The sequence below is a fragment of the Ruditapes philippinarum genome, unplaced genomic scaffold (assembly GCF_026571515.1).
Source record: "Ruditapes philippinarum isolate M1 unplaced genomic scaffold, ASM2657151v2 ctg1301_1_1_1_1, whole genome shotgun sequence".
NCBI classification, from domain to species: Eukaryota; Metazoa; Mollusca; class Bivalvia; order Venerida; family Veneridae; genus Ruditapes; species Ruditapes philippinarum.
Genome location: NW_026852304.1, coordinates 14,741 through 31,207, shown reverse-complemented (window position 1 = coordinate 31,207; position 16,467 = coordinate 14,741). Strand labels below are relative to the sequence as shown.

The 16,467-nt window shown below is 33.6% G+C and overlaps 1 protein-coding gene across 1 annotated transcript; it reads left to right on the top strand.

Moving 5' to 3' along the window:
* Positions 1 to 66: 66 nt before the first annotated feature.
* LOC132755830 (serine/arginine repetitive matrix protein 2-like) lies at positions 67 to 15,409 on the top strand. The gene is made up of 14 exons (XM_060746757.1): positions 67 to 166; positions 3,193 to 3,550; positions 4,061 to 4,265; positions 5,197 to 5,293; positions 6,007 to 6,098; positions 6,668 to 6,755; positions 7,518 to 7,597; positions 8,172 to 8,753; positions 9,436 to 9,630; positions 10,554 to 11,411; positions 12,236 to 12,585; positions 13,077 to 13,249; positions 14,189 to 14,320; positions 15,141 to 15,409. The coding sequence occupies exons 2-14, from the start codon at positions 3,209 to 3,211 to the stop codon at positions 15,367 to 15,369; spliced, it is 3,423 nt and encodes a 1,140-aa protein (XP_060602740.1). The 5' UTR covers positions 67 to 166; positions 3,193 to 3,208; the 3' UTR covers positions 15,370 to 15,409.
* The last annotated feature ends 1,058 nt before the right edge of the window (positions 15,410 to 16,467 follow it).

The window sequence follows — 16,467 nt, the reverse complement described above, 5'->3', positions numbered from 1 at the left end:
TCTTTAATCTTTTTTATTATTTGTTTCATAATTGGTTTCTTCAAAGTAACCTTTGTTGTTATTTTCTTTCTTTGGGTTTAAATAAAAAAAATAGACTGGTTTCGTAAATTCAAGCATCTGATGGCCGAGATCATCGGCGGAAAAATCAAATAAATAAACAAAAAAGGTTTGTTAACTTTGTCTTAGTCCGATAAGTTTTGCAAATAATTAAAATAAGACATAGACCTTGGAAACAATCAACAGTTAGGCCTAGTCTGAGGTAATTCTAACACAAGGTCAGCTAAAAATGATTGTATCTAAATTCTGATTCGTCCTGTGACAATTCGCTCCATTTGGTGCACAGGGGGCCCACACAGTGTTTGGATGGTATATACTGCTTGATAGTGACCTTAAAATGAGATTTTAGTCATAACCTTATAATATGTATATAAATATAGACAAGGGGCTTTACTCGCTAAATTGAGAATTTTCGATCACCCTCAAATTCATGCGAGATTTTCCACTAATTAAATAAAAAAATTCCAAAAACTATACTGCGTTGCATAGCTTATATAATCCACAATTGATAAACACTAACTCTTTTCTGATTCCCTTGGCCCATTTAAAAAAAAATATTCAAAACCGTTCACTTCTGTCACAAAATTGCTTAGTCGTACGAGATGTCGCAACACCAAATTCCACGGCTAAAATATCAATTTTAAAAGGGGTAGGTACAAATAAACGCATGCAAACAATAACACAACATAGTTTCTATTACCTACCTGCGCAAATAGTCGTGAAGCGCTCTATATTCGTCTGTTTCGAACGAAATCTTCAAATCAGTGCAGAAATCTGCTTCGGCGAATACATGTTGGAAATTCTGGTCATGGTGTATGGAAACCTTTCATTGGTTGTCGTTATAAACAAAGTTTCTACTGAACCAATGAAAGGTCTCGATACACCGGCTGGTCACGTGACCAGGGTTTCCCCAAGATGTGAAGATTTCGTTCGAAACAGACGAATATAGAGCGCTTCACGACTATTTGCGCAGGTAGGTAATAGAAACTCGCATGAATTTGAGGGTGATCGAAAATTCTCTATTTAGCGAGTAATGCCCCTTGTCTATATTTATATACATATTATAAGGTTATGACTAAAATCTCATTTTAAGGTCACTATCAAGCAGTATATACCATTCAAACACTGTGTGGGCCCCCTGTGATTTGGTGGAAAGTTAATTAGTAACTTAGATTATTTTTGAAATTTTAGGGGTCCAGTGGATGCACAGTTTAGAAAATTAGGGGTCCAGGCCTAAATTTTAGGGGTCCATAATTATATTCACTAAACAGCTAAAAAAGACTATGAAGACCACTCAATTTTGCTTAAAATCATTTATTTACCTTGTAAGAAATATGCATGTATATTGTTCTGCTTTCATAAGTAGTATATGATTTCAATATCTGTTATCACTAGGTTTTTATTATAGCGCCTTTACCATAATATCTGTTATCATGTGCTATTTCCAAGGCTTAGTCTTTGAGTGGCTGGAATGTCAAGTTTTAGTAGCATATTTTGTTATTGATAAGGTTATTACACCAACAGACTGAAAATTGTACTGATCTATTTGTAAATATTTTTGCTTTACAGACCAATCAGCTAAATATGTTGTGTTTTTAAAAAATATCATAAAACACAAGGCCGATGAGCACCTCCTCATAAGTTAAGTTCGCCGAAACCATTATATTTTTAACACCACCGATAATTACATACCCAGTGACTTAATTTCTAAAACACTTTGAAAATAAGTTTGCAAAAAAACACTGCCTTTTTTATTATCGCCGTTCGTGTACAAAATAGATTCGCCGACATTGGAAACGCTAACCAATAGTAATTGCCTGTTATAAATAGTCCATCTAAATATAGCCAAAGAAAACCCAAAAACAGCGACCTAAAATAGATTTTACGGTAAACGTCATTAGTTACAGTAGCTTGCACTGTAAACGTCATCAGTTTCTGCAGTGGGCACTTGCCAATAGCATTTCAATTATGTTAACTTCCGAAATAAACAAATCATAAATGCAATGTATTAGATTTTAACTGGAATTTTGTGAGCTTTGAGAAGAGAGAGATAAAATCATGTCTGGTCAGAAACAATAATATCTATTGTCTAGGATTATTTTTGTGCGTACACTTGGACGAAAGTGGATAACTTATATGCGTACATGTCAAAATTTATGCATATAGGGACGCAGAATTCTGCATCCCGTAAAACCCTGAAAGTGGTTATAAAAATATTTTCATGTTATAATACTCAATTTATTTATTTTTACTTTCTTCATAGATATGCATTTTTTTGAAAAATTAATGCATAATGGTTTTTGAAATTGAAATACAAAATCTGAACAGAAATAATTTTAAAATACTAAAAACTTATCTATCTATCGTCCATTAATGTCAAACCCTTTGCACGGATGTAGACATGACTCTAGATTCAGAGACAGCTATGAGATACAAGGGAATCCGGGAACCACTCCCTAGCTCTTACTGAATAGACAGACCACTTAAGTTCTTTACATGCCCAGTGTATAGCACTAACACATGTATACAAGCATTACCTGGATTTCTAACTAGACAGTACACCTCAGTTTTTGTTTTTGTATAATTCAACATTGCATAATAATTTACTGACACTCTAATTGACTAATCGCATCTTTTGGAACTTAATATTGAAACAAAAAACCCACAGCCAACTAACAGAGGTACTGTTCCATCAATTTTGTTGGATTAAATATTAGTACAGTAATAGTAAAATTTTTGCAAGAAGAATTTCTTTGTGAGAAGTGGTGTTTAAGTTAACTTGCAAGTTTGATGTAATTTTACCAAGGAAAATTAAGTTTTCATTTGATTTCAAGGAACACACCAGTATATGATATATATTAGAAGTCTCTTGGAATGAATGATGTGATAATCAATTCATCTACAAAAATAATTTTACTTTGACACACTATTTTATCTATCTATATTGATTTAAACTGAATTGCAACCATTTGTTTACTTTGAAAATTACAACCGTTATTGATTTTGAATGAATCTTCCTTTTTGTGAATTCATACTTTATCCAGTCTTTACTATTTAGACTAGAACTGAGAATCATTAAGTGGTCACCTACTGATTTTGCAATACTATATTTTTTTAATTTTTATCATTATACAGGTGTTAGACGATTGCTATGTCGTCAAAAACTCCTAGAACCTTGCTTGAGAATTATCTGGATGCTTCCAAAACTCAGACAGTTAAAGTACAAAGGAATCAGCATGGAAGTCTAATACGAACACCACCAACAGATCAAAGGTCTATCAGGCCTCGGCTGTCTAGGACACCTGAACCTTACATACATTCCCAGCGTGATGAACAACGTGGTAGAACAGAAAGATACACATCTATAACCCCTGAGCCATATATACATTCAGCAGGAAAGAGTCGCCCACAGCATAACAGAGTGTCTACATTACGAAGTAAGAGGAGATCTGTCTCCAGTAATAATGATGCGGAAGAAACACCTAGACAGATGGTAAGTAAAAATTATACCATTCATGATTGAATATTTTGGTTGCTATACTATAGTAACAGGATTTTTTAAAATAAGATTTTTACATACTAAGTAAGTAATTCAATTGGATATCACTAGGTACTCGAGAAATGTTAGTGAAACATTACAGCAAAATGAAGAATAGGCATTTAACTTTTGTCAGATGAAAATTATTATTGATATAGTAATGGAGAATTCAAAATTATTTGTTTTAAAATATTGATTATGAGGATCTCTAAAACATGTATTATTTGAAACATAAGAATATGTGATTATTATTACATTGTATGTGATAATGTGTTAATATTTCCCTTAAAAATGAGTTTGTTATATGGAGATCATGCAGTGTTGTGGTTGTGTTCATAGTAATCATACAGAATTTTTACTGACAAGTGGGGACTAATGGCTTCAGCCCACTGGGACTTCATGTGCTGCTTTGCAGAGTGTTTCTAATTTATTTTCGCTATTACATCATGATATGTTACCTTGTAGCTTCAAGGATTCCTCGAGAGTGAGGACACAACTGCTCCACTAGTGAGATATGCAAGTAGGACATCTCAAGGTAGACCATCATCTAGTCAGCCGGCTCCCTCATCATCCAGTAGTGGAAGATCTTCGCTTGTCAGACCTGGCAATATTACGGTTGATATAGACTATGACACACCAAGGACTCTCCTACAGAGATATGTTCTAAATAGTAAGATTCTATAGTTCCAAATAAAAAAATCAGGTGAACTTTTTAACCTTTTACCTCATATAGACATGTGTTTTAACAGCTTTTCGAACCCCCCTCCCCCTATTTGTAAAACCCAAAACAAACAATCCATTGAGAAGTTGCAGCACTTTGAAATCAGTTTTGATGGAAAAAAATCAATGAAAAAAGTGAATTTTGGCAATTTTGAGACATCCCCCTGTTGCCAATATTACAGGAAATTTAAGATTGAGAATGCTGTTACAGAGGCTATAGTCCGTCACCATTTGTGCCAAGTTTCATCAGTATTGAAGCATTTTTCATAGTTTCATAGTTTGAACTTGTAACAGGAGGCTTTTTAATGAAAAAGGCCATTTTTCACAATATGCTCATGAAGGAAAGGGTTAATGAATAAATGAATGACTAATTTAGACAAAACTTAGTTAAATGTGCTATAATTGTTAGACATAGAGAGTATCAGTGACTTTGGATGTTGTTTGATATAATCACGGCGGATATATCATGTCTTCAAGTCAAGAATATTTAATGTATGTTTATATACTTTCTATTTTGCCTTTTTACAATGTAACAAGATTTCAATAATGAGACTATGATGTTTCGTAAAACTATAAACACATGAAGATAAAGTCCTTTTTTGCATGTCTGTTTCATGTCAAGCTCTTACGATCCCTGCAATGTCAGTGTTATCATGCAGAAAATTTAAATGTAGCCCTTTATTCAAATATTTTAAAAGTTATCAACATGAAACTTGGACTACTTGCTTATCATGACAAGGTGCAGTTGTTAAGACAAGGGGCATAATATATATTTTTTGGAGTAATACCCCTTTATAACTTAAAAAATTAATATTAAAATTAGTCACTGTCTTTAACAAACAAGCATTATCACCCCATGTTGTGCTCTTGTTTTATTTCAGCAACTGATGTAATTGATACCCCGGCACCAAGAAAGGATATACCACAGCAGCTAAGTCCAGAAATACAGTTGCACCAAGAGACCTACCACACTCCCAGGTCATTAATTTTATTATAATAAATTAATATCCCAGAAAAACTACATTCTAAATTAATTGCCAAGTTTATAATCTAAGTTTTTATGATCACTGGAATTGATTGGCAGAATAGATCTTAACAAAATTTTAAAATTCTGTACATACTCAGTTATAAGTCCCAGTTTTGGTCATGAATATTTTGCCAAAAAGTTATAAGTGCGTCTTATAAGTGCAGCCTACTGGGTGGTGTCTAATGAAATTATGCACCTGGGGAATTTTAGATAATAATGTCAATACCTTGTCCTTTCAATACATGTATAAAGTTATGTTAACTTTATGGCATCTGCAATATCAAAGCAATTTCAAAACTGTGTATCAGTAATATATAAAAGTTTTAAAACTTTAAATTAAAAAAAATGCTTTGATCAACTACAGCATGAATGTTTTATACATGAAATTGTTCCAGTAACATTATGTTAAATATAAAATGTATAACAGGGTTTTCATTTTTAACAGATTCACAATCTATATCATTAGTTAAAATGCTGTTAAAATCTGTTTTTGCCTGTACATTAAGATATCACCCTTGATCCCCTGCAAAATCAATTGTTTTTTGGAACATCTTTTTGCCCAAGATAAAAATGAAAACCCTGTTTATATAATTTGGTAGGCCTCATACCTTAAAGAAGACAATGTGGTATGTATATTATAGATATTTATGCTATATGTTTACAGTCCATTTAGAACAAACTCATCAGAGTCTGATAGTGTCACAACACATGGGAGCACTAGAGGAAAGACGCCTAGATCTGCGAGAAGAACAAAAGGTAGGTCACTATGGTCTATTATGTAAGTGTTAGGTTTTTACTTTACTTGTAGACTACAGATCAGAAGTCCCTTTTACCAGTGATTTATTATAATATACATGTACATTGTATATTGGGTTATTTGTATTGGGGGCATCACTTGATTTTACAGAATCTCATATAAGTAAGCTTTTAAAATCCCCTTCTACCAAATCAAAGCACTCACAGCTTAAGTTTTTGTCCTGTAGCATTGTCTAGTGAACCACAAGTTAAACTTCAATATAGCACATTATTCAGGCATTTTAAAGTAATCAACATAAAACTTGGGATACTTGCTTATCATGACAAGGTGCATAATTCGAAAGATATATTTCTGGAGTTATCCCTCTTTTTAACATAGAATATTTGTCAAAACTAATAGTCATTGCTCTTAACAGAATGGTATTAACACAGCATGCAGTGCTCTTGTTTCATTTTTTCTATGTGGAAAACTGTAAAGTTGTGTTAACAGGACTATAAATGTTACACTGCCCAAGAATCTTCAAGGTTTTCACTTTTTAATATGTAAGTTTATATTTTAACTATTTCAGAGCATTACAGTATAATGGAGAGTGTGAACCAAGCTGTGGATGACAGCATGATCCCTCCCACTAATCCAGAAGATTTTAAAATACCCAGGTATTGTAATATATGAAGTGATTTTAGAGCACATTTACTGACAGAAATGCATTCTTATCTTTACAGAATGGGCAAATATTTAAAAAAAACAACAACAAAAAAACACACAAAAAAATCAAAAAGTATTTAGTTCAATTTTGGCACAAAAAATGAAGAAAGGGTTCTGTTTTTAGTTAGCCTACCAACCCTCATTCTTATATGGAAACGTTTTATCTTAGCTGGACTATTCTAAGAATAGGGAGAGCTATTGTACTCACCAAGACGCTAGCATCACAATTAGGTTAAGTGTTTGCAAGCAAGTAGGTGTCTCAAAAGTACTGAAGGGAATGGGTTGAAAATTCATACACTTATTTAAGAGCATAAAAGTAGGTCACTGACCAAGGTCCATAACTCTAACTTGGATTTTGACAGAATTTTGGCCCTTTTTGAACTTAGAAAATTTTACCTTATCCAGATGATTCTACATTATCAAGGCTCTTGTTTTATTAACAAGCACCAGGAATTTTTAAGGATGCTGTCCTACCTACAACTCTTGTCTAATGCAGAAGCACTAGGAATATTAAAGGATGCTGTCCTACCTACAACTCTTGTCTAATGCAGAAGCACTAGGAATATTAAAGGATGCTGTCCTACCTACAACTCTTGTCTAATGCAGAAGCACTAGGAATATTAAAGGATGCTGTCCTACCTACAACTCTAAAATGCAGAATTTGTGTAAAGTTATATTACTAATTGTACTGTTTTTGATTGCTTTAATTTCAGTGCTTTTTGTTCATCTGATGAAGAAAGTGTAATAGCAGAGACACAGCCCAGTGTGTATAGTAGAACTGTACATCGTAAAGGTATATAAAACAAACACTGTCTGTGTATACTGAATTATACATTATAAAAGGGTTTTTTATGTCCCCAAAGGATAGCATGTACATGTAGTTTATGAATTGTCCCTCTATCTTGTCAATTATTGGGTTTGTTTGTTTGTTTGTTTTACTTTGTTATTTATGGATGGATTTTGAAAGAATTTTGCAGAAATGTGTTACTGTAATATTGAGACAATGTGTTGCATGCATGACTAAGGTTTGTAGGTCAAAGGTTAAGGTCCAACTTGAAGGGACTTTATTATAAAGGTAAATTGATGGTCATGTCGAGTCAATAATTCTTAAAATCTAGAATGGATTTTAATATGACTTGTTAAAAGTTTTGGACATTGAAGCAAGAATCAGGAAACCAGCTCAAAAGTCAAACTTGCCTGTCAAGGTCATGCTATTAAATGTTTTATAAAAATGCACCCTAAAATAATTTTTTGCAAAGTTATGCCCCTTTTTTCTATGTTGCTTTCTTTTTACTATCCAGCACTGAGAAAAGTGGAGGGCACTGTCCCCTAAGAGGTCATGTTTCATTTTTATCTTTATTTTGCAGGTAATTTTAACATCTCAATTCCTGAATCAATGAGAGAAGAGATTTCCTTGTACAAACGTTCACAGATGCACACTGATAATGTTGTTGAGGAATCTAGAATAACAGAGAGGCAGTTTGAGAATGATATGGTTGGCGATAGTGAGAACGAAATGGATTATGAAGAGGGAACCGGTTATATGCCATCGCAAGTTCAACCGGGTACCAATTTGTTACCTGACTGGGAAGAATATACTATACCCTTGAAAGGTGGTGAGATGGATCGAAGCCCGGTTATATCTGATAAAAGTTTTAATAGATCAAGCGGTTATAAAGTTGATAGGTCACAGGGTAATTTAAGCCTAGAGAGCGAATATGATGTGGAGCAAAGTGGGCGAAACAGGGACTACAGAAGAATGGGACGGTGGAGTGAAGGGCATCAAAGTAGACTCCAGTCACCAGGTCAGAGGTCAACTGAAGGTCATAGAAGATCAATGCCAGGTCAAAGGACTGTGGACATTAATTATTCACCAGATAATGAAATAAGGAGACATGACTTGAACCAGTCACAAAGACAACACAGTCGTATTGAAACCTCAATGGCAGGTATGATATTTTTATGGCCTTTACCATGATATTAAATATCGGTCTGATAATGAGAACATGTATATATTTCCAATCTGCCATCAAAAAATACCTAAAACCTGATTGAGGTAAAAGAATGTTAATTCATTTTAGGAGTTTTATTTTAAATGTTAATTGTTATATAGATCTAGTAGACTAAGCAAAATTTGCAAAATGCATCGGACATGACTGACCGTTTGTCTTGGTCCGATAAAAAGTTGTAAAGTTTCCATCCACAAATCACGAACAAAAGGTTATAATTTGGCCTCTCTGATTCTCCTGAGGTGTATGGACTAAAGTCTTTGGAGCATAAAAAAGAAAAATGATCTTTAGTTGCTGAATATTTTTTTCCAAACAGGTGATATATTGTTGTTAGTCATAAGTCAAAATGAGAATACTTGGACTTATTCAGGGACAGTCAATAAATTAGACTATGTGTGTATCCAGTGTACAAAATAAGTCTGGTAGTCATTGATCTCCCAAAGGCGATTCAGAGATCCTGTGGGATTAGTAGTAGGTCACTTAACTAGTTATCCAGAAAAGTCAGTTAGGTGGATTGACTGCCAAAATATGGCCTAAATGTGTTAAGATCAGCACAAATAAAGCAACAGAAAATCAAACAAAGCAATCAAATTTAATACACCTTTATATTATTTTTTTTAAGAGTCATCAAGATATGAGGCACAAAATAGAAGCAGGAATAGAAATTTAAGCTCAAGGAGTGCAGATATGGTATCAAGAATGTCTAGTAGACAGGTTGATAATATACTAGATGCTGTGTCACCTGCTAGAATACGTTCATTCAATGATGATGTCGATGACTTGTATACTGCTCAGAAGTTAGAATATTCAAGGCAAGGTTTGTGCTTGTTGTTTATTTTAATTTTATCGCATAAACCGCGGTGAAGGAGTGTAATAAAGCCATTTAATAAAAATGGTATTACACTAGACAATATTACACTAGTGTAATAACACTTTGACGTCACGTCATTTGCGCTATAAACATAGTGTTAAAGCGCGCTAATGATAGGCGTGTCAAAGAAAAATGACTCTTGATAACAGTTTACCGTTCTTATGTAAAATATGTGATAAACAGAATATTATATTTGTGTAGATTCAATACTAAATTTATTGATTTCGTTGAATAAAACAATATTATGCTCGCCAGGGGCTCGCATAATATGATTTTAGTCAGCTCGTTCAATAAATTTAATATTAAACCTACACTTATTCAATATCCTCTATATATTGAGTAATAATATATTACCTGTACTTCATTGTCAAGATGCATATGTATGCTAGCTATATACATGAAACTTTGTATGCTAGCAAAATACATTGAACTTTATATGTTTTTTCAGTTTTAAAGGGACTCTCCACTGAAGTTTTTTGTCAAAAGACGACTTTTAATAATTTTTCGAGAGCAATAACTTGTGTGCATAAATTCAGATTGAACGCTTACTTGTTTTTTCTAGACTATTTATTATTCTAATTTGAAAACATACCTAAAATAGATAAGTGTTGAAATGCTTTTCAATCAAATTGGGCTAAGAATAGCACACAAATGTGATTTTCAATTTATTTCTGAGTATATTTCTGAATTAAATTTTGCATATTTTACTGTTTTAAGCGCTCTAGGAAAGAAATTCAAAGTTTATGTTTGTTATGCTTTTGGACCTCAGTGTAGTTCCTTTAAGTTTTTTTTCCCCCTTTACAGTGATAAATGATGTGATTAATATGGTTATTTCATTGAACTGGACACTGTTGCATTTTTTCCTCCAGAAAATTTACGTCATCAGAGCTTGCCAAATATTTCTGGTAATTTCTCACCAAGAATATCTTCAACTCAGAGAAACATTACCATGGAAACTAATGAAGATGAAGAAGACCGCCCGCGTTCTAATGTTACGGCATCCCCAGTAGTTTCACCGGGATCAAGCCCAAGAAGTGGGACATCATCAAGGTTATCTAGATCAAGAGTGTTGATGCCATCTAACAAGGACAACCAGTCCACTTCGGCTTCCCCAGATGGCAGTGTTAGAAGTTTGTCTTCAAGGAGTTTGTCCTCTAGAAATTCATCGAGACTGTCAGCATTTAGAGACGGTACATCTCAACGAGTTTATACTCAGACACCAAGTGGTTCTAGATATGAAAGTAGAGCGTTAATGCCGTCAAGTGGAGACAACCAGTCCAGATCTGTGTCTCCATCGAGCAGTGCACGAAGTTTGTCATCAAGAAATTCTACTAGACACTCCTCTGTAAGAAATTATACACCACAACAAATGCTGACCCCAGTGTCTGGTGGTTCGAGACACGGGACACCAGTAGGTTCAGCAGGACACCAGATGAGATCCAGGGATCACACTCCATTAAAGACAGTGACCCCATCACCAGTGGTTTCTCCAGGAGCGAACAGTATGAATGAATCTCGAAGTAGTATGGAGCTTCAACCATCGACAAGAAAATCTAGGACACATTTAGGTGACTCTGAACAAGAAAGTCTAGGAGAAGAGAAGGAAATGCTAGAAAGGTCAAGTTCATCTGTAAATCAATCATTGAGCAGGTCAAGGTCAAAAGGTCAAACACCCTCTACAAGGTTATCTACTTCTCCAGTTGTTGCTGGTAGGAGGCTAGCTCCAGGTAGTTTATTCTGTTTTTACATTATGATTTATTCTGTCTTTTATATATTTATTCTTATTTGAGTTGATAAAAGTGTGAACTGTATTTGAGCTTCTTAAAATATTGTCAACACTGAATAAAACTAAAATTGATTTTATGTGACTGTTTAAATGACTTATACATTTAATGCAAGTACACACATATTTCTTATACATGTACAATGTACTAACTCAAAGCATGGCACAAAATTTGTGCCAAAATGGATGAAAATGCCAGTTAAATAGGCTTTTATTTGTTTAATGACAAAATAGGTTGAAAGACAATCAAGCTCAAGTTGTTCATAAAAATGTTTATCACACACCCGTGCCGATTTTGCGACTCCGTGAAAATGGTATTGCACGACCGTGCCTAGTATTTTGAACGTGAATGTCATTAGGCGTTATAACAAACGTAGTGCGAAGAAGCGCCTGAAGTTAGCGATAAAACTATAGGCGCGTCAATGAAAATGACTTTATTTCACACTTTAAAGGGTCTTATTTTGGTATGTGATAAATAAGAATATTTAAAATTCAATGTAAGTTCATTACTGGAATTTAATTGCACACAGTTTGAATGAAATAATATTTGCTGCCAAGGAGGCCTCGCATAATAAATTTTTATTCAAACTTGTGCAATAAATTCAGTATTGAACTTACACTCATTCTATATCCTCTATATAGGAAAAGCCAATGAATGAACTTGTACATACTGAAATAATCAAAATTGATATTTAGATAACAAATGATTTTTAAGTTTTAACTTTTTAGAAAAATATTAAACTTATGTGATTTTTTTTTAAATTACAGATATGGTAAATACATTACCAAACAATACAGTTAATTTCTCACCAGAAATTGCATCAACCCAGAATCTGGCAACATTATCACGTACAGGGCCAGGTGCTGTGGACAGAAGTACTACGGTACATACAGATGCTGGTGATGTGGACAGAAGTACTATGATACATACAGATGCTGGTGCTGTGGACAGAAGTACTATGGTACATACTGATGCTGGTGCTGTGGACAGAAGTACTACGGTACGTGCTGATGCTGTGGACAGAAGTACTACGGTACATACAGATACTGGTGTTGATGAGAATGATGATGATGAAGATAATGAACATGTTGACAATGATGAGCAATGGCAAGATGAGGTAAGCTAGATTCCTTATTCTTACTTTATTCTGAATTTTTTTTTTTATTTATTTATTTTCGAGGTGGAAGATGTTTTAATTAGTTTGTTCTTTGCTTCCATTTTTGTTAAACCCTTTTGTTAGAGTGTTGCATAAGCAGCCGGGCATTAGTACTAAAGAGTAATTTCTTAAAGGGATATAGTAAATAAGAAATATCTCCTGATTGTACAATTGTTTATTGTACATAGAATATCAGAACTGAGGGTGTCCATGGTCTAGTGGTTAATGTCATTGAGTTCAAACCACTTGCCCCTCAGGACTGTGGAAGCTATCCAGGTAGCTTAAGGAACGTCAGTGGTGCTACTCCAGTGCCTTTGTGTGCCTGAAATAATGCACAAAGTGGCACCCGAGCCTTTCCTCCACCAGTAAAGCTGGAAAATTGCCAAATGATCTTTACAGTGTTGGTGCAACATAAAACCAAACCCCAAGAAAAGTAATTTATATTAATTCAGATAAATGAAGAACAAGAAGTAACTGAAAATCAGCAGCAAAGTCAGCAGAGTTCTGTGCCCATGGTTGAAGAGACCACTCCTGTACCAAAAGTAATGCCGACATTTTTTCACATTTCCATCATCACTAAAGATTCCTTCTGTAAAAGTAAAAATGTCACAATAACAGAATACAAGTATCCTATTTTATCACATGCCCATGCCGCTTTTGTGACACTGTAAGAATGGTATTTGATGTGATATCAGTTGCTGTGTACACAAAATGCATAAAGACACAGCCTTAGTGTCACATTAAATGAGTGTCAATAAAAAAGTGAGTCATTTTACTGTAAACTGTTCTATTTTGGATATGTGATAAATAGAATTTTGAATTTATGTAGCTTCATTATTAAATTTATTGAATTTGTTGAATAAAATAATATTACGCTCGCCAGAAATAAATTAAGTGTTGAACCAACACTCATTCAATATCCTTTATATATTTTATAGTATTATGTAAAGATAATTTGAGAATTTGTGTTGAGAACTTTGCTCTAATATGCGGATGTTGGTTTTATTATTCCGAGAAACATTATCAAAATACAGGTCTTATATCTGTAACACCAGCATGATTGGTTATCTCATGTACTGCATTCAAAACTGAATAAAAACAAGAATGCCATTACCTTATATGGAGAGTCTGTGGCCGAGTGGTTTTAGTCATTGATTTCAAAAACCTTTCCCCTCTTTGCTGTAGGTTCCAATCATTCCATGACTATGGATTTATCCATGTAAGGGAGCTATCCAGCTAGTGTATGGAATGTCAGTGGTTCTACTGAGGTGGGCTCTTGTGAATGTAATTATTGCACAGAGAAGTACCTAAGGTCTTCCTGAAAAGTCACCATATGACCTGCTGTGTTTATGCAATATAAAACCCAACAAATAAAATTTCTCTTATAAATGAATAAAACAAAACGAAGTTTGAACCCTATATGTTTATTTTCAGAGAAAAATTTAAAATGATATAATTGTACTAACTACTAACGTTATTTAATTCTTCAAAATTTATTCAAAATTTTAAGTGCATAAATTGTGATCTGTGATGAAATTTGAATCACACATTAATTGTTTTACAGACGTAAGAAAGCTGTTAGAAAGCCGAGACAGAAGTCCAACTATTCATTACCAGTTTCTGTAGTAAAGAAGCATTTTACTCACTATGCAGGCATGAGGGTGTCCAAGGAAGCTGTTGAAGAAGTGATGAAAGTGTAAGATTTTTACTTCACACTATTTTTATATTTTCGTTTAATTTTGTATCAAAATGACAGTTGTATACTGATTTTCATTTCGTAATTCTGTAAGAAGAAGACGTCTTATACCCCTCAGTGCATTTTTTGGGGGGCACCAGCAAGCTCCTTTGATACAAGGATTAACTGTCTGGATACCGTCTTCAAATGACCCTTATGAGAACTTGGACTAGCTTACGGAAAGTCAGTGGTTATACTCAGGTGCCTGTTCATTGCTAAAATAATGCACAGAGGTGCACCTGATGTCTTCCTCCATCAATAAACCTGGAAAGTGATCATATGACCTTAACTTTGTTGGTGTGACTAAAATCCAACCTAAATCATTCAAACTTGGAGATTTATTTTGATACTAATGATGTTGATATGTCATCTAAATCAGTTGTGGTAGGATTTACTTGTTAAATAGCCAGTCATTTACTTAAAAATATACCTTGCTCATCTTTTAGTAAAAAACTTTTATAACTGAAATTTATTGAAATTTTTCCTAAATATGTCTTATTTGAATTTAACAGTGTAAAAACTATATACAGGAAGCTGCATTCCCAATTACAGATCAAGAAAAGTTGGTCCTTTCTTGAAATAACTCATATTGTGGCCTCCTATAGTGTGTAGAGTTTAAAAACATATCTACTCTGTGTGAAGTCCACAAATATTGATTTTATATTATAAAAGAGACGGTGTAGCTATTTTCAATATTTTCAAATGTCAATTTTGAACTTCAAATATTTATCTTTAAGAACAAAGTCATTTTATAGATAAGACTAAGGTTGTTTTATTTTAGATCCGAGAAATACTGGGACATCATGGCCAAGGATTTGGAAGCCTATGCCAAACATGCAGGCAGAAAACAAATCAACATGTCGGATTTTGTTCTACTGTTTAAAAGACAAGGTCATGTGACGCCGAAACAGAGTTTAAAATCTCTTATAGCAAAGTACCTACCGATGGAAGAGCGAGAAAAGTTAATACCTGTTGCTAGGGCAGGCAACAGAATAGAGCCAAAACTGTGATTAAAACATTACTTTAACATATAGAAAAAACATTTATAAAAGTTTAGCCTTCGCATCTGTACAGTTTGACCAAGATTCATATTGTTGGCTGCTAAATTTTAGCATTTTGATACAAAAACACTTCTAACCACGCTAAATATATCGTAAATGAACTTGTCCATCTTTCAATCTTGACAAAACCATTACTAATATTTAGGGAGAATTTTAAAGTATGTACTGATTAAATAGTGAACAGTGCAGACCATGATCAGATGGCATGAATGTGCAGACTGATGTTTGTCTGCACTGGCCACATGGTAAATTCCTCCAGCAGACTAAGGGGGTCAAACTACAGTCGACTGTGCCAAATTTAAAGTTGGTAAAGTTCATTTTATAAATTTGGCATGATCAGGGTAAAACAAAATGTGTTTATAATACATACTCATGTACAAAAGGTGCTAAAAACAATTTTTCTTTATCTCTGCAATAATTCTTTTCTCATTTGAAATAAAGTGTTATGTATCAGAGCGAAAGTATTTTATGCTGACAAGAAGACAATGTTTATAGAATAAAAGCCATTACTTTGATTCCCACCATATATTATGACAAGTTTGTCACTGAATTTTATAACACTTGCTCTTCAATTTTAAATGATGATGACTAAAATGTTAAAGTACATTGTATACGTCCCCATTGCTGAATTAGTATCATTTTTTGCCGCACTTGCTTAACTATTAGGCTAGCATTGTCAAAAAAAATTTAAGGAAATATAAAAATGTCAAAAAAATAAAAGATAGTGCATTTTCATATAGTCGTCTATATACATGTATATCTTTGTAAGGACTCTGCATTCACATGTATACCTTCTTTCATTTTGTCATGTCATGTATATTTGTATATTGTCAAAGTTACTTATTGAACTTTTTTCTCCTCTTTCGTGTTAATTCTAAAAAAAAAATATCCTGTAAATAAAAAACATAAACTCATGATTGTTGTGCATTTTATTGATTTGTAACTTTTAAAATTCTGTATGGTTAAGGAAATTTTGTTTCTTATTTTGAACTTAATTAGATATTCCCTTATTGATTCTTCTTTGACAAACAATCCAATTTTTTTATT